General features: G+C 42.0%; 1 protein-coding gene across 4 annotated transcripts in view; it reads right to left on the bottom strand.

Annotated features, from left to right (window-relative positions):
• The window catches only part of SPATA6 (spermatogenesis associated 6), a gene marked incomplete at its 5' end in the record, with an annotated part of 54,815 nt that extends 38,987 nt beyond the window's left edge, over nucleotides 1-15,828 (bottom strand). For 2 of the 4 annotated variants that reach the window (XM_084638068.1, XM_084638069.1), the window contains 6 exons: nucleotides 1,593-1,673; nucleotides 6,022-6,146; nucleotides 7,421-7,462; nucleotides 8,948-8,996; nucleotides 10,774-10,911; nucleotides 15,622-15,828. In XM_084638068.1, the coding sequence (XP_084494194.1) occupies nucleotides 1,593-1,673; nucleotides 6,022-6,146; nucleotides 7,421-7,462; nucleotides 8,948-8,996; nucleotides 10,774-10,911; nucleotides 15,622-15,828 (642 nt within the window). Of the gene's footprint in view, nucleotides 1-1,592; nucleotides 1,674-6,021; nucleotides 6,147-7,420; nucleotides 7,463-8,947; nucleotides 8,997-10,773; nucleotides 10,912-14,117; nucleotides 14,217-14,297; nucleotides 14,495-15,621 lie in introns of those variants that run through there. The other 2 variants (XM_084638071.1, XM_084638070.1) reach the window with 2 other exon arrangements.
• Nucleotides 15,829-17,952: the final 2,124 nt, after the last annotated feature.

Here is a 17,952-nt window from a genome sequence, read left to right as displayed (position 1 = left end):
TGAATTGGAATTCATTTGCAAATTGGATACTATTAATTTAGGCTTAAATAGAGACTTGGAGTGGCTAAGTCATTATGCAAGGTAGCCTGTTTCCTCTTGTTTTTTCCTACCCCCCCCCCCCAGATGTTCTGGTTTAACTTGGATTTTAACTTGAAGAGTGGTCAGTTTGGATGAGCTATTACCAGCAGGAGAGTGAGTTTGTGTGTGTATGGGGGTGGGGAGGATGTAAGAACCTGGATTTATGCAGGAAATAGCCCAGCTTGATTGTCATGCACATTGTGTAAAGAGTTGTCACTTTGGATGGGCTATCACCAGCAGGAGAGTGAATTTGTGTGGGGGGGTGGAGGGTGAGAAAACTTGGATTTGTGCTGGAAATCACTTTAGATAAGCTATTACCAGCAGGACAGTGGGGTGGGAATAGGTATTGTTTCATATTCTCTGTGTATATATAAAGCCTGCTGCAGTTTCCACGATATGCATCTGAGGAAGTGAGCTGTAGCTCACGAAAGCTTATGCTCTAATAAATTGGTTAGTCTCTAAGGTGCCACAAGTCCTCCTTTTCTTTTTGCGAATACAGACTAACACGGCTGTTACTCAGGTACCTTTTAGTACATTAAAAATCTCAAGTACATGCTATGTACACTTTAGAAAAACACCAATATGATTGCATCTCTTTAAAGTGACAATGTCAACTTTTTTTTTTTAATGTTTATCAGTTTAGAAACATTCAGTTTTCCAATAGAATGTGCCTTTTTACAAAAAAATCCTCCTTTAAAAATGTTGATAAGGCTTTTTTTATTTGCTCCCCTGCTTAAGGATAGACCCAACATCACCACCACCCCCCAAACATTCACAGGCTACCCAGTCTCTGTCTGTGCACATTCCTGCCTGCCGCCTGTTCCTTTTCAGTTTTGCTGTTGCTATTACTAATAAACACCATTTTGAACAATATGGAAAAGTGATGTCATCATATAAGTGTATAGGACAGGAAGCCCAACAGAGGCTCAAAACGGTAAAACTGACTATACACAAAATGCTGTCAAACACAAAGTAAACAAATGGCAGAAAAAGAGTTTCCTTCAGTTAGTTCATCTAAAGTGTTACTAATCATTGTTTCATAATTTCCAGGTGGATATTTGATTGACAAGTTGATGGTTGCCTTTTAAAATGAAGTCTTCATATCCATTACAAAAATAATTTCTCAAGATAATTACAGTTATACTTTATGTATTGGTTTGGTTTTAATAATTTGTCATCTCCAGGTTCACCCAGCTACTGTTAGATAATGATGAGAAGGCATCTTCCCAACTCCACACACACCAGGGACACGCACCTCTGCTGATCACAGGATATGGCAGTTGTTAATTGTTTTGTATTCGAGGAACTCTCAGCACCTACTGTCAAGCACCTAGCCTTCTCTTTACTCCTGCTTGATTAAAAATTTAATCAAGTTGTCAAGCACCTCTGACAACTGCTTTACCCAAACAAAAGGAAGAAAAAAGTTTGTAGGGAGTAGCACATGCAAACATTTGACAGCACAGCTGTCAGTTTAAATCTAGAAATTAAATCACAAACAGTTAAATTATGCTAACCTGTACATGAATCCTTCCTGAACTTAACAGGCTTTCTGTAATAAGGGAGCTGGTAGAAAATCTCAATTTTGGTGCAATTCCCTAGAAGAGAGACAATAATTGAACATCAAGCTCCAACTAAAGATAAAGGGTATCAAAGAAATAAATGTCACCTAACGTAACAAACCATTCCTAATTTTAAACCATTTCCTTTGTTAATTTCAGCCTTTAATAAAGATAATTAGAAAAGACAGAACAGCAATGGTAAATGTCAAGAAGATAACATTTGCATTTCTGACAATTCAATTACAGATGATTACATTGCTTTTGTACAACAATTAAGGTCTGACTTTTATTTCAATACATTTCTTTGTCAAAAGCAGTTTTAAAGATTTTTCAAGTCATGTTACAGCATCAATAAAAATTCAAGTAAAGCTTTGCAAGTTTCATTCCTACTGACTTTGCAAACTTGTTTATAAACACTTTATTGCTTGTGGTTTCTGTAGCTTATGCTAAACTAATGCTTTTCTATTTACTTATATGTAAACTTTTGGTATTCACTGATTGTGTAGAATGTTAGGAAAAAAGTATACAGCATTAAGGGCCTACCATGTTCTGCAGATCAAGGAACAGAGGGACCCATCTACACATGCATCTTTCTCAGATGTGCAGAAGAGAGATAGGGGTCGGCTATCCCTAGGGAACCTCATCCCCCACCCCCTCCAAGCACCACACATCTATCCATGTGCAGATCCCTAGACCCACAGAGGACACTAGGGTCTAGGGATCTGAACATGGAAAAGGGGATAGGGGTAGACAGGAGGGGTGAGGGCTGGGACATTCTGCAGGACAGTTGATACAGCCTGGGGGTCCTGGGCACTGTCACAAGTGGTAGAGAAGACAGAGGGGCTTTGGATTCAGTGTGGAGGCAAAGGACCTCCGCACTAGTGGCTCTCATGTCTCCAGTAGATCTCCAAGATCAGAGATTTCAGGGTAGCCTTCTTCCATTGTGAACCCTGCTTCCGTCACCTGGGGGGAACTCCATGAGGGAGACCCTTCTCTGCCCCTCCTTTCCCCACGCCTACACCATTGATTTCCCCACGCCCCATGAGGTGGCATGATCTGGCCCCATGCTAGAATACTAAAATCAGAAGTGTAAGAGACAAAAATGCCAACCATGATTTTCGTTACCTTTAGCCTTGACAATCATCAGGGCCCCGGATGGTGACAAATTCAATCTAGTGGTTAATTTTTTGTAAAAAAGTCAAACCACAGGGTATAAACACATCTTAAAGCTGACCTTCTTTAATCAGCACTCATTTTTATTATCTACATGAATTATCAACTGTCTAAAAAGGAGAAAATTAGAATTAATACATCTGCTATGAAAAGCCTCAGTAGAGTGCCTACTGTTCTTAAAGAGACCAGGAATTATTACAGAAACTTTAGAAGTTTGTTCAACAGAGAAACAGTTTCTTGAGAAGAAAAGGAGTACTTGTGGCACCTTAGAGACTAACCAATTTCAAAATTGGTTAGTCTCTAAGGTGCCACAAGTACTCCTTTTCTTTTTGCGAATACAGACTAACACGGCTGTTACTCTGAAACCAGTTTCTTGAGAGTCTGTGTTTTAAAAAAAAAAACAAAAACGAACAGCTCCCTAATTGGGACTCTAATGAAAGATACTGGAGGGGAAAAAAGGTCTGTTTAAGTGATGCTGCAAATATTGCACAGAGAGAGAAGACAGTACATTATATAAGCTGTCACAATCAGAGCAGGTTAATCATGTTCTTAGAGGTGAGATCTGCACAGAAATGTTGAAGAGTCAGCAAAAGCATCAGTAGGACAACACCAGAGCAGGAAAAAAGAAATAAAATTGTTCTGAGAGAACTCCAGGATGCCTTATATTCTTATTGTGTGTTGTGAGCCTTGTAAGACATTTAGCCAGAGACATTATCAGCCAAATGCCAGCTTTCTGGAGGAGTTCTGATATTCTAATCTTGGAATTCTTTCCAACTGGCAGATTAGCAGTGCTAATCAGACACTGCTTGTCACTGCCTAGCTGAAGTCCAGAACAGTAACCTTGCTTTTGCTACCTTTAGTTTTAACACAAGAAAAAGTTACTGGGCATCAAAGCACTACTGTAGCACAGCTGTCAGTCAAATATACTTATTATGGCAGCTTGTTATAACTTTTCTTGTGGGAAGAACTCAACTGACCAGTGCTGAAATAAGATGAGTGGTTTTGGTTCTCAAGATCATGATTAACATTTTACCATTTGCAATAAAATGTACATGGCTCGCGGACCGGCACAGATCCACGGACCACCGTGGAGTACCACTGATCTAGAGAAAGGAGTTGCAAATCCTCCATTCCACATCCCTCTCTCCCCCACAAATTGTCTATATTATTCTGGGGCTACTGTCATTACCCACTACCCCTTCTAAGCCATTCCATGTTTCTGGGAGGGAGGGAGGAGACACACATGCTTCTGCAGGAACAGATTTCACCATCTAAACTGCTCCACATACTTTCCTGGGGATGAGAGAGACTGGAGTACCTTTTTCCATTCCATCATTCCAGTCATTTTAGGGCTGCTACAGCTTCATTATGCACTTGCCGATGCCCCAGCTGGCTCTGCTCAACACCTCAACAAGAATGAAAGGCCCTAAAGCACCGCTGAACTACCATGGTTTACTACAGTGATTATTGCAAAAAGCCAACTATCTGGACACTTGTATCTCAAAGAGGTAGACAGCCTTTCAGAATGAATTCAAATGCAAATGTATTTGATTTACCATAAAGAACTTTGGGAGACATGAACTAGTTTTTCAACAGATTTAAAGAATTCTAAATTTAATTTAAAAAAATTATAATAAGCTTCATATTTAATACTCCTCAACTGTCAAATATATACCTTAAGTCCCAAACTGTAATGTGTAATAGGACTACATTTTCATTTGGGGAAAAACCTTCCTACTAATATTAGAAGTTAACCTAATATAACATAAAAATAAATCATACTGTATCTATCATCAGGCTAAATATATTTGATAACATGCAGATAGGATGCTAAAAAAATGGTTTGTATAAAGCAGTTATTGTGGAATCTTCCAAAAGAAGGTGCACCTGTGTATTGAATTTTGACATAAAAACACTCCTGGTCCAGATCTGGATTGGTTATAAGCAGGCTTCCAATTGCATCACATGATGTTACAATTTTGTGGTACAGGAGAAATCACTTAAACACAACGTATTTGGATTCCAACTCACTCAAAGCTTTCATTTAAACAAAGTTCATTCAAATAAAACATATCATCATAAGCCCATCTCTGCTACTCAGGTCATTCAAATGAAGTATGCTACCTCTAACCATCAAATTAGCACCTCTGCTTGTAACTGACAGGGTGATTTTTCAGGTTGCCCTTCTGAGGCACAGTGTACCAGCTGCAAGCCATTTTTGACCTTTAATCATCAATTTAAGGAATCTAGTAGTAATTGAGTCCCAAATCATCCCAATCTCAGTGTACTGTCACTTTAATGATACAATTATATCAAATTAAGGAAATACCTTTGGGAACTGTGTTTTTTTCTTTAAAGTTGCTTTCAGGACTATCCCGTTCCCATCTGAGAATTGTCAGCTTTAAACACCTACGAAGGTGCAGGCTGAGATCAAACTTATTTTCATTTAGTGTACATTTGAGCCTGCAGCTACAAAAGACCAATGCTAATTCATTCTATTCATTTTTCCAATCACTCCTCAGCAATTATGGCTTTTTTGAAAGCCTAAATGTGGCTAGTTTCTAAAATGGCTTGGCCAGTCAGTATGAACAGAGGCTAACGAGAGTTTGACAAACAAGTTCTAGAAGGGAAAATCAAAGCTATCGGTGTCTGAATCAAGTTTAAATACAGATGATGATGATTATTCATTCTTATTATGTGAGATTCCCTCAAGCTCCAGTGAGTGCTGGAGAAGCACTGCACACAGTGTGGTACAAACAGATGGATCAACAGACCTTGACCCAGAGGGTTTCCGATGTAACTGGAGACAAAATGCAACCAAAAGAGTAAGTGTGGGAGAGTGTTACAAAAATAAGATTGTCCTGTTACATAGTTCAACTGCTGTACAATTTGATGGTTCCTGTTGGCAGTAAATCTAGCTTCACACCCAGTGGATGGGTGAAAAGAAGATATAAAGGCCATGGTACTATATATCAAATCAATCTAGATACTAACTTGTTCACATTATACAAGTACAGTTCGCACATCAAGTTAAAATAACATTTCCAGCAGACATATTCTATCTTCACAAAGTTCAGCCTTGGATTAGTACTTGCCATTTCAGGTATTGAATTATCTGTCAAAAGTAATCACTTTTGGCTTGAGATAGTTCACGAAGCTGTTCCTGTGAAACATACTGTATCATAAGTACAATACACAGATATGCACTTACTGTAAAACTAGAAGACCTCTTCATTAAAACTTCGCGATCTGAACCATGGTGTCCACGAGTAAGCTTAGGGTCAGGGAACAGGAAATCTCTTGTATTTTCTTCATAAGTGGCTAGAATTTCTCCCACTAAAAAGGAAATATGTACTAATGTATTGGGAAACAGTTGTACAGTGTAGACACACATGCACGAGACTATGCCGAAATGAGTACAATGTTTTACCTTTAAAAATTAAGAGTAAATTCTTACTACACTAGACCATAAGACGACTGACTAAAGTGGGACTATGCCCGATAGTAAGAATGCACAGGATTGGGCCCTTAAGCACCTTTTATTGAAAACTATCAAATTTATGTAAAGCAGACTGCCTTTGTTGCACTAAGAGACATGTAAAAGGTTTTCCTACGACATTTCTTCCCTTCTTCCTCTCCTATGTACAGCCAATGGTTTTCTAACAGTAGCAAAGTTCACATCTGTTATTCTGTATTACAGAACAATTATGGTTGTTAATCAGAGATTTAGTCAGCTGTCAGAAAGGAATTTAGGTACAATCAAAAAGAGTATTTCAAGATCCTCAAATCTTGTTTTATTTTCTTTAAGGAAAAAAACCAAGATCGATTATATAAAACTTTCAAGTTGTTCTACCACAGTCACTTTGCCAAGCGTCCACTATAAGCTCTCTCTCCTTCTAAAATCTCCTACACTCCCACAACAACAAAATCCACACTCAGTTTCTTTCTTTGTGTAAATATCCCAGGAAGCCACTGAGAGAAACAGGTATTTTCTTGCTTGCTGTGGTGTTATTAAGGACCTGTAAATATGGATGCTTTTAATTCCACAGTTCTCAATCAAGTCCTCCTTCAAACTCTATTTTATTTCCAATAAAATGCAGATTTATATTATCCATGGGAATATTTGAATTTCATTAAGATAGATTTTTTTATAATCACACAAACCTATAACAGAAATATGACAAATCGTTATTTATTATCTTCACCTCTCCCCAGAGACCAGAAATATTTATAGCGTGGATAAGGGTTTTCCCCAGCGGTCACCATTAAAAGAAAAGTGTCATTTTGAGAACAAGATTATACACTTTGAAACCTCACAGGCAGACCACAAGTGAATTTTGAGGCCTTTAATAAGTATGCATTGTGTGAGTTCAGTTTATTTTCAATTTTTAAAGTATTATCACTTTCGTAAGCCTGAGAATAGAACATTTCAATATTAGCTTTATTCTCTTTCAAAAATGAGATCCTCTTGATCTATTAACATTTTATATTCAGGGGACTATTTGTTGAAGAGCTTTCTACATGGTTTGTATGTTGAGAAAAATGATTGTGTGTCCTCATGGAAATTCACCGATTAAACTGCCTGATTTATGAAGAGATTGATACAATACCTGGAGGAACAAGCTGTATTAGTTCAAGCACTGCTGTGTCAACTAGAAAGGAAAAAAAGTTTTCAAAAGTCAAAAAATAAACTATGATCAGAAGTAATTTTAATATGCAAAGTAAAAGAGCACCCCTTCCCTGATTTAACCCTCTCAACAATGTATGCGCTAATGTAATAAGTTCAATTATGATGTACCAATAATAAGAGCAGATTATGAACACTTTATATGAATACTACAAATCTAGGCTAACACAATGGCGTCCTCAGGCACTACCATAATACAAATAATAAATTATTGGCTCAAGCTTGTAACGGACACTGTCAAGTTCGGCAGCAGATGGAGTCAATCCTTTGAAGAGACTACAGAGAAGCCATGAAGTTTGGATCCTGTTTTGGACTGTAATTCTCACAATGTTTGAGGGGACCTAAATTTGGAGTTTTAGTTCAGGCACAATACTATTTTAATAGGATTCATCATGCTCAATGTATGGCAGCATTGTTCATTGTGGAGTCACTCTGTTTAAAAAAAAATCACAGTCATTTGACAAAGTAAAACCCTCACTGAAGTTCAAAGTATTTGAAAATAGCTTGCTATATGTGGTCAGTTTGTTGAGTTCATTAAGTCTTTGTATATGAACAAGGTATGTTTTTAACTGTTTTAAATTTCACTCTATTGAATACACTAGAAGAAATGTATAATTTAGAGATTTCTGGAAGTGCCTATTTATCTGTATTCCTGGTAAGTTATTACTATCAAAAGAAGCCATCACATCCTCTAAAACATTCCTAGGCTCACATTTGAAGGATCGCTCTTTGAGCAATGACTATTTCATTTAATGGTCACACATATTTCTAGCAGATGGAATACTGATCATTCTTCAGGCACGAATGTTTCAAAGAGATAGTAAGAATGTTTTCCTGTTCCCAATCTAACCCCTCAACTCTCAAAAATATCTTTAGATTCCATATTATTAATATGATATTAGCCACCAAGGGCTAAATCCACAAAGGGATTCAGGTGCTAAACGCCACTTTAGGCACTTAGGTTTCAAACTTTAGTGCCTCTAAACCCCTGCTCAGTGGCCACATAATCCTATAGGAACCTAAATTACCCAGACCCCTAAGTTTTCACTGGTAAAGAAAAGCATCTAAATTCGTGACTGTGGGCATGAGCAAAACTGTTTAAGTCGCTGAGCAGCTCGGAACCCAGCTCACGCAGGAATTAAACTCTTCTGTTAAAGCTGTTTTACTTTGTATGAAATACTTAAATATTCCTTGAAGCAGGTACTGGACCAGAGTCTCCCAGGAAAGAGCACTAACCACTAGGAGACAGAGTCTCTCTCTTTTTCTTTTGCCCCATGACTATTTTGAAGGGACTTAACTCCCCACTGCATTGTATACAGAGTCTAAGCGCCAAATTCATGGGCAGCAGAATGCCTACATATTAGGCACTACAAAGCTGAGCCTATGCTCTCTTTCTGAGGATCTAGACCTAGGTGCATACAATATAATGTATATAAAAAGCAAAACCTACATTCAAGTAGCTCAACAAGTTCTCCAGGATCAACTACATCAGTAAATACCTAAAACAAAAGATTTAAAAAAATGTAATGGACACATTTGATCAGAAATACAGATGTGCTTAAAGAAAACTAAAGTTTCCCTTTGATTCCGATTATTGCAAACAGTACTATTCCCCAAGGAGGGAGTGAGGGGGGAACAACAGAAAACTGAAATTATAACCTGGCACCGAGACAGAATATATTTCTTAGAAAGACAGCACTTTTGGTCATCTGATTTCTAACCATTTCAAGATTCTTCCTCTCTATCTAAATTATGTGAGCTACCATAGATAAAGAGCCAATCACATGAACATGCAAATTTCAGCAATATAAAAGACAAATAGCTGATCTTGTTAGAAAAATTCATCTTTCATCTGTAACTGAAAAAGATTAAAGGGACAATGTCGGCACCTTTTTTAATTATTGGGTTTTCTACACTGAGCGATCCCACAATCTTTTTAGATATTTGAAAATAGAATTATTCTCCCTTTTGTTTTTTCTTATTTCCATTTGTATAATGTTGATAATTCTTCTGGCACTTGTGACTGACCTGAAAATAACATGGCACATTTCCATTATGTTCTTGTTTGTGCATAACTATTACTGATCATGTCAGCACCTGGGAATACCGTTCATTCACTAATGACTGCTGTAAAGCCAGAAAGGGCAGCTCTCTACAACATTTTTGCAAGTCCTGAAGAAATACTGACTAGTTTGTTATTATAATTTCTAGGGGACAGTGGTGTAGTAATCTTCTCTCTGATTCAATACTGAGCCACTGCCTCAGCATGATGTTGCGAGGCATCCTGTTGCTGGAGGTACCAAACTTTTGAGGATGTAAAAGTAGAGAGCCTGAACACCTCAAGCTATTAAATGACACTTTGTAAGAGCATGGATGTTCTTCCCAGTGCTCTGACTAAATTCCGACTTAAGAAATTGCACTCTATAAATGCACCTAGATTTCTCCCTCAGTTTCAGTTGAATACAGTAATCAGCACTTCCGGTCCTAAGTTGCTTTGTAGTCTGGTTGTGCCCTGTTAAATAGCTGCTATGTTCCATTTCCACCCTGCCTTTCAGTGGTGGGTGAAATTATCCCTCTTCATGTCTTACCTATCTCACAAAGGTGTTGTTGAGGCTTAATTAGTCAGTCTTTGAAAGTGCTTTGGGATACTTGGATGAAAAGCATTAGAGACGTGCAAAGTATTGTTATTCATGAGTAGTCAAAAAACAGAATCATGTTTGTAAGGTACAGAATTTCATTATTCCTATGGCACTCACAATGAAACTAGTAGGGACACGGAAGAGGTGATAGGCAACGGTAAAATACAAGGCTATAGTGCCATCAAGGGGGCTCTTGCGACATCAAACCAGGAAAGAGCAGAGAGCTGTCACCAGAAAGCCCAAGCTCATATTCCACCTTTTTGCTACAGACTGTTTTTATAATCTTACTTTGTGATTTTTCATTTTCATTCTTCTCCCTATTCCCTACTTGTATTTTCCATTTTGACCTATATTTAAGGAGCATAACACTTGGCAGGAACTAAGAGGAGCTACTGGGAAAAAAGGTCATTTCATAAAAGAAGAAAGAACAAAAACCTAAAAATCCTCATGATATACTTTGGTCATATGCTCACAAATTTATTTTTGAATTACTATATAATGAAAAAACAAATGTCTTTTGTGTTGAAGAGCTGCAGAAATTAGTAGTAAAACAATACCATTTTCGGTGTGATCATTTGTGTTTGGGGATTCTGGTTCTTTGTTTTTTACATGTTCATGTCCGATGTTATGATCGTACCTTTTCAAATACTAGTTTCTCTTCTAAGAAGAGTGGAAATGCTGCAGGGACACATTGAGTCCTTTTGTACTGTCCAAATACACAGGCGCTGAGATAGAGCTCACTTTTGTCTTTCAGCAACACTCCAGGGCAAGTTATCTGGAAGAACAACATATTTATTATACAAACTGAGCTTCAGCATTAGAATTATTGGTTATATTTGGGAGAAAAAACAGAATTAACTAAGATGAAAATAGTTGTTTGCTGGGGACCCATATGGTAACATAGCTCAGTGGCAAACCCTCCTTTTCTAAAGTAATTCTAGCTATACTTACTTACAGTAAGGCAAATACTTATAGTTTTAAAATATTTAGGACTAAGTTCTCCCCTAGTGTAAGCAGTCACAGCTCCATTAACTTCAGCCAGACTCCCCAGTCTTAAGGTCACACTTTATAATAGCTGCTGGTGTTCACGATCCACATCATTTAATCACTAAGGGTTATACAGAGCAAACAATGACTCATGAGATATCCAAAACATGCCCCAAGAGCCAAAAGCTGTCCACGTCCTGAAACGTAGCCTCCCGGCAATGAGGATTCAGCTGATGCACTGGTAGGTTTTATTGCTTGTGAACAAATTCAATCTGCCTAAGAAAGGTAGATTTGTTTTAGGGTTGGATTTTTTTTTTAAAGTTTATGTAAATGTATGTGGGAATCAGGTGTAGCTCTTGGGTTCCCAGAAAGTTGCCAATGCAATTCCTGATGTTGCAAAGTTTGGGTACTGCAGAGGAGTACCAAAGGGAGACTGGACTTTTTTTTACTACAGTGATACTCTGGACACTGCTGGTGGGTGGCCACTGCATTGTCTTTCACATCTATTTCTAACTCATAGGTTTAGTCCTCTGGCTAGTGAGCATCTCATACATTTTTTCAAGCTGTGATGTACATCACACAATTCTCAGCTATTCTCTCACATTAAGAACACACACAAATCTCTTCCCCACAACTACATGTTATTTTCTCCCATTCTGATGGTTCTGCTGTGTGATCCAGCTAGAGAATTCCCAGTCACCTTTCACTTCAGTTTATGCTGCTCTCATATTATCACAGTATTATAAATGTGAGGTTGCCTCTTGCAACACAAGGTTGCAGGAGAAGCAGTGCTCAGATTTTCAATTGCCAGCTAGAGGAGAAAGGGAGCAGAGTGACAGGAATTAAGTGAGGTACGTTTGCTACAGTTCTTCTCTCAGATGAACATGAGGAATACCTGCTGGACCTAAAGATTCTTCATATATCACAGAAAAATAATCCTTGAATGAAAGAAGTTATGGAGCCTAAATCCGATGGATTTGCGCAGTGCTCAATTTGTAATGAAAAAGGTGCCGGGGCTCAAGCAAAAAAAAAAAGAAAATTTTACATTCATAACTGATGCAGCAAGCTCAGATGTGCTGGGGCTATGAAGGGCCAACCCTAAAGGTGCCAGGACTCAGCCCTGGCACAAATTAAGCACTGGATTTGTGGAATTTAATGGGGACCTGTGGTCTAAACAAGAAAGTCTGTTAAAACATATATTAACTAAGCAAAAGGTTTCCCCCTCCAAGAGCTATTATCTCTGATGAAAGGCACCAGGTTAACAGTCCTAAAGATTGAAGCACACCTGCCAAGTATTACACTTTGCATGAAACTCATGCATACATAAGTATGAATGCGAGAGAGACTTCCCCATGCAGCACCTTGTCACCTAGGGGAAGATTCTTTGAGCTACAAACTGAGACAATGTGTTTGTCTCAGCTCTTCAACTGAATGCTGTTAATATTTCTGTGCACTTCACAGCCCTTAATAACCAAGGCCTCATATCTTTACCTTAGAGGATGCAGCTAGCATTCCCCCATTTTACAGATAAGAAAAATGAAAGCTTGAAGGAGGTCACTGAAGGCAAGTCTCCAATCCGACAGACCCAAGTTTCATCCAGTTTCCCATTTTGCCTTGCCAGAAAAATGAACTTCTTCCCAGATCAGGGTTCAGGTATGCTGGAAGTTTGCACTTCTGCTGCCCTGTAGACAAACTGAGGGCTTCATTTAGCAGAGCTGCAAAAGCATAAATCTACAATTTTTAAAGCCAATTTATGGGTATATACCAGTGAATTACAAATATACAATTTTAACTCACTAAATAATTTCCATAAATGTCACATGGAGCTGCACAGACTTTGGCAACTAAGCTGAAGCCCCTATTTGATAAGTACAATGGACAGTTTTGCTCTATGCTTTGTTACGTGCTATGTAAAAATATGTTAATATTATCCCTAAGACAAGTACAGTTAGGGGAGCGACAGTGGTATCCCCAAACTGATCTCAGAACAGACCTGAAGGGACTTACAGTAAAGATACAGTAACAAACTGGATCAGCATCCATACTCATTCAATTTGTGTCTTCTGATCCAAGCTTCCCAAAAATGTGTGGTCATCGTGGTCTTGTGATGTAATAAGTATCCAATAAGGAATGAGACCCACCAAACTCATTTCACATAAGGGGACAGCATATTATAATGAACCATGATCTCCTTTCAAGGGGAGTCCCACGGTCTGATTTTACATGCAGTTTTAGGCCTGTGATGCGTGTGTATTTAACTAACTCCAGACACGGAGCTTCAAAAATCCACTTGTCTACTCTCTGCTAACAAATAAGACACTCTCAGTATCAAGGACAAACAATGCCCATTAACTCCTACAGAGTTTTCACTTACAATAAGGCGTTAGCCAATATGGTTGCAAAGGTAACCTTCAAATGTAAATGGAATGTAAACAGGTGCAACACTAACTTCCTTAGCCTGCAGACACACAGTTTTAGTCATTCAGCATGTTGCTGCAGGTAAGAAGTCTCTAGCTGGCAGTGAAATGAAGAAGCAGGTGAGAGGTACAGGCAGCATCAAAGACAAGCACTTGAGCTATTCTCTAGGAAGGCGCATTCAGAACGGACGCTGGTGGACATAACTGAAAAGCCTCCTTTGATTGCAACCTGGAATCTTGAGGGTGGGAAGGGTAGCAAATATCCCTAATTGCAGCAGCCAGAGGCAAGGGAGTAGGGGCTACCCGTCCCCACACCCCATTCAGCACCCAAAACCTGGGGTGCAAGGGGGAACCAAGAGAAAATACTAGTTCTTCTTTCCAGCAGCCAAAAAGGGCTTTTTGGGGAGAAGAGGGGAAGAAGGTCATATTTCATCAGACAGCCATAGATAGAGGCTAATATGGAAACCTACCAAGCTGCCATCCCTGAACAACTGTAGGAAAGCTGGTACCCTCCATATCCTTCATCTCATAACAAATACATGGTCATGTGGCTGTTTTAGAGCAAACGTGCAATTACCAGCAGTAGGAACAAATCAGAAACCAAAAACACCAGCTCCATTTCCATCATAGCCTCTCGCTGGCAATGTGAGGACAATGCATTTTCATATTTTAGATGGCATCCAGGATTTTTCTTTGTGCAAAGTGCATTCAGGAACCAGTGGGCCAATATAACCAATAGATCAAAGCGAGCACTGACCATGCAAAGTCAACCATAATCCCAACCTCATTTTGCCAGCTGGCATGCAAGGTGTCTCCGAAGGTCTAAAAATTATGGTGGGGGATCGTGGGAAGAGACCGTTATGTTGAATAAATCAGAATATAGGTATGCTACTTTGAGCGGTCACAGGTGAGGTCACGTGACTCTTCCATGACATTTCAATTCACAGTAGTCACCTGGAAAAATAGATGGGTTTCAATTCCAATCGTATTCAGCCCTTGCATGTCCTGCACTGCACACAATTGAATCAGATGACACTATTTGCAGCTGATGAAAGTGAAAACATCACCATTTACACTGCTACCGACATTTGTCTCCAGGCAAGTCTAGGGTAAAATATAGCAGTCTCCACTCCTCCTCTTTTACCTAAAACATTTTAGTCCCAAGGAGAAACTGCAGGGTAGGAACTTCTGCCAGGAAGAACTGATCGCTTCTCTTGCATGATTGCCATGAGGAAGGCACTACCAAACTCACAGTCATAGGATTTTTAAAAAAATCATAAATGTCACGACCTCAGCTATTTAAATCTGAACTGTCATGGTGTTGAAACTGTAGGGGTCCTGACCCAAAAAGGAGTTGGGGGAAGGGTGTGTTTGTAGGGGGGCGGTTGTGGTATTGCTCCCCTCACTTCCCCGCTGCTGCTGGCAGGGCGCTGCCTTCAGAGGCCGACCTCCAGCCACCCAGCTTTGAAGTCAGCGCAGAAGGAGGGGTGGCAATCCCATGAGCCCCTAAAATAACCTTGTGATCCCCCCCCCCCCCGCAATGCCCTTTTGGGCCAGGACCTGCAATTTGAGAAACGCTGGTCTCCCCCGTGCCATCTGTAGCCACGAGAACTACCAGCAGACTAAATTAATTAAACCCCCCCCGTGCCCAGCTCTCCAGCCGCCCCCCTGTCCCCGCGGGTTTCACCCCCTAGGAAGGCTCTGACCCCGGGGCCCTGCGCTCAGCCCGCAGGGGCCGGGCAAGGCGAGCGCGGCCAGCGGAGGAGGCCGAGAGTAACAGCCCCGCAGCCCCTGGCCGCGGGGCAGAAGAGGGACCCGAGGCCTTTTAACCCGGCGGCCCAGGGGCTGCCCGCAGGGCGGGGGGGGGGGCAGAGCGCTGCGGGCGCCGGACTCCATCTCCCGGCGGGTGCGGCCGCGGCCTTCCCGTGCCTCAGTTTCCCCGCCGGGCAGCGATCTCCTCCCCGAGCGCTGGCGGGAGCGGGACAGAGAAGCCAGGAGCCCGCCACGCCCTGTCACAGCCCGGGGGGAGGCGGCGGCGGCAGCGCGGGGTCCCGCTGGGGGCGCCCGGCCCGGCCACTCACCGAGCGGAGCTCCAGCTCCAGGGCGCAGACCAGCGCCTTCCGCGGCATCGGGGGGGCCGGGCCGGGCCGGGCGGGGGGCTGCCCGGGGCCCTGGCCGGAGGGGGAAGGGCAGCTCCGGGCCCGCACAGGATGCGGCGCTCGCTCGGCCCCGCCCGCAGGGAACAACGCCGTCGTCGTGGCAACCGGAACGTTTCCGGACGCTACCATGTGGGCGGGGCTAATGGAATGACGTTAGCGCCATGAGCCGGGTTATCCCGAGCGACGCCCTCGGCTGCTGTGTGCATGCGCGGAAGGCTGAGTCCGGCTGCGCTCACTGGAGGGGCAAAGAGAACAGAGCAGGAGGGGGCGGAGCTCTGTGGAGCGGGGGCGGGGCCACGCTGCGCTCCCTGCATCCCCCCGGCACCAGCCACCCAGTCCCGCACCCAGCCCTGGCTGCAGGTGCCGCTGGCGGGATAAGAACATACGAGTGGCCACAGTGGGTCAGAGCAAAGGTCCTGCCAGCCCAGTATCCTGGCCGCGGACAGTGGCCCGTGCCAGGTGCCCCGGAGGGAGTGAACGTAACAGGTGGTGATCAGTGGTGGCTCGCCTGCCATCCATCTCCACCCTCTGCCAAACAGAGGCGAGGGCCACCGTTCCTGACCCATCCTGGCTAATAGCCATTATTGGACTTAACCTTCACGAATTTATCCAGTTCTCTTTTAAACCTTGTTATAGTCCTAGCCTTCACAACCTCCTCCGGCAAGGAGTTCCACAGGTTGACTGTGCGCTGAGTGAAGAAAAACTTCCTTTTATTTGTTTTAAACCTGCTGCCCATTAATTTCATTTGGTGGCTCCCTAGTTCTTATATTATGGGAACAAGTAAATAACTTTTCCTTATTCACTTTCTCCACACCACTCATGATTTTATAGACCTCCATCATATCCCCCCTTAGTCTCCTCTTTTCCAAGCTGAAAAGCCCTAGCCTCTTTAATCTCTCCTCATATGGGACCCGTTCCAAACCCCTAATCATTTTAGTTGCCCTTTTCTGAACCTTTTCTAATGCCAGTATATCTTTTTTGAGATGAGGGGACCATATCTGTAAGCGGTATTCAAGATGTGAGCATACCACGGATTTATATAAGGGCAATAAGATATTCTCTATCCCTTTTTTAATGATTCCTAACATCCCGTTTGCTTTTTGATTCTTAACATCCCCTCCCTGCTCCCTCCACCCACCCATCGCTCCAGTGCTGCGAGCCCCTCGCACTCTGCCCCTCCGGTCCTGCACAGCCCCTCACCCCGGCCCTGCACCTCACTGCTGCAATCCCCGCCGTGTACCCACACAGCGCCCCAACCCGCCTGCACCTCCCTGCCCACCAACCGCCCCTCCCAATCCTGCACCCCACAGCTGTGATCCCCATCCTGCAGCACTTCACTACCCACACACACCCCTTCCCACCTCCAGTCCACACACAGCCCCTCACCACCCTGCACCTCGCTGCTGCAATTCCCATCCTGCACCCGCACACTGCTCCAACCCTGTCTCAGCCTGTAAAGTCCCCACTGCCATACCCTACGGGGATCTGAGTCCTCATCCCATTTAGTTGGAGGGATGAGAGCCATTTGGATCTTTCAGTCATGGTCTGGTCCAATGACTGTACTATAGACCCAAGCAGCTCTAATAGATGGGCTTTTAGGGAAGGAAACCCCTATATCAGCACAAACATTTACTGATTAGCCACACTGGTGACCAGAAGTACAAGAAACACATGCTAGTTTCAAGGATTCAAGGTTTAAAAGGACATAAGCTTTCCCCTAGTGTGGAAGTGCCCCTTCAACTCTGAATTCCTTTGCTTCTGCAGACATAAATCTTCTCTTAGCATTATTTCCACTCAGTTGTATGGAGGTGAATAAAGATGTCTGGGTGGCTGCCTTGCATAATATTAATTTTTCACACTCAACTCCATCTAAATGATCAAGAACCCAAAGCACCTTCTGCTGCTGCTCCCCCTATTTGGGCAATGTACAGAGAAAGTGAAAATCCTGGTAACAGGGAAGTAAATGGAAGAATGCCTCCTTCTGCTTCTGCTTTCACTTCTACCAGTGAGAATCGGAGTAACCACTAAAAGAATTGGAGTTACACCAGTACCAGACAAACATGAGGAGAATCATGACCCTATTTTCTTCAGTGGGAACAGGATCAGGCTTTAGATCTGTTGTGGCAGGACATTTTCTAGACTATTCACTTAGTCCTGCTGATGGAGTGTGGGGGGGTAAGGGGGGGGGGGGTCAGGGATCCAGAAGTGTGGGGAAGGGAAGAAATCACATACATAAAGCAGGTTTCAGAGTAA

Source organism: Lepidochelys olivacea (genome assembly GCF_965140295.1).
Source record: "Lepidochelys olivacea isolate rLepOli2 genome assembly, chromosome: 8".
In the NCBI taxonomy this organism is placed as follows: domain Eukaryota; kingdom Metazoa; phylum Chordata; order Testudines; family Cheloniidae; genus Lepidochelys; species Lepidochelys olivacea.
This window is presented reverse-complemented; position numbering and strand designations above follow the sequence as displayed.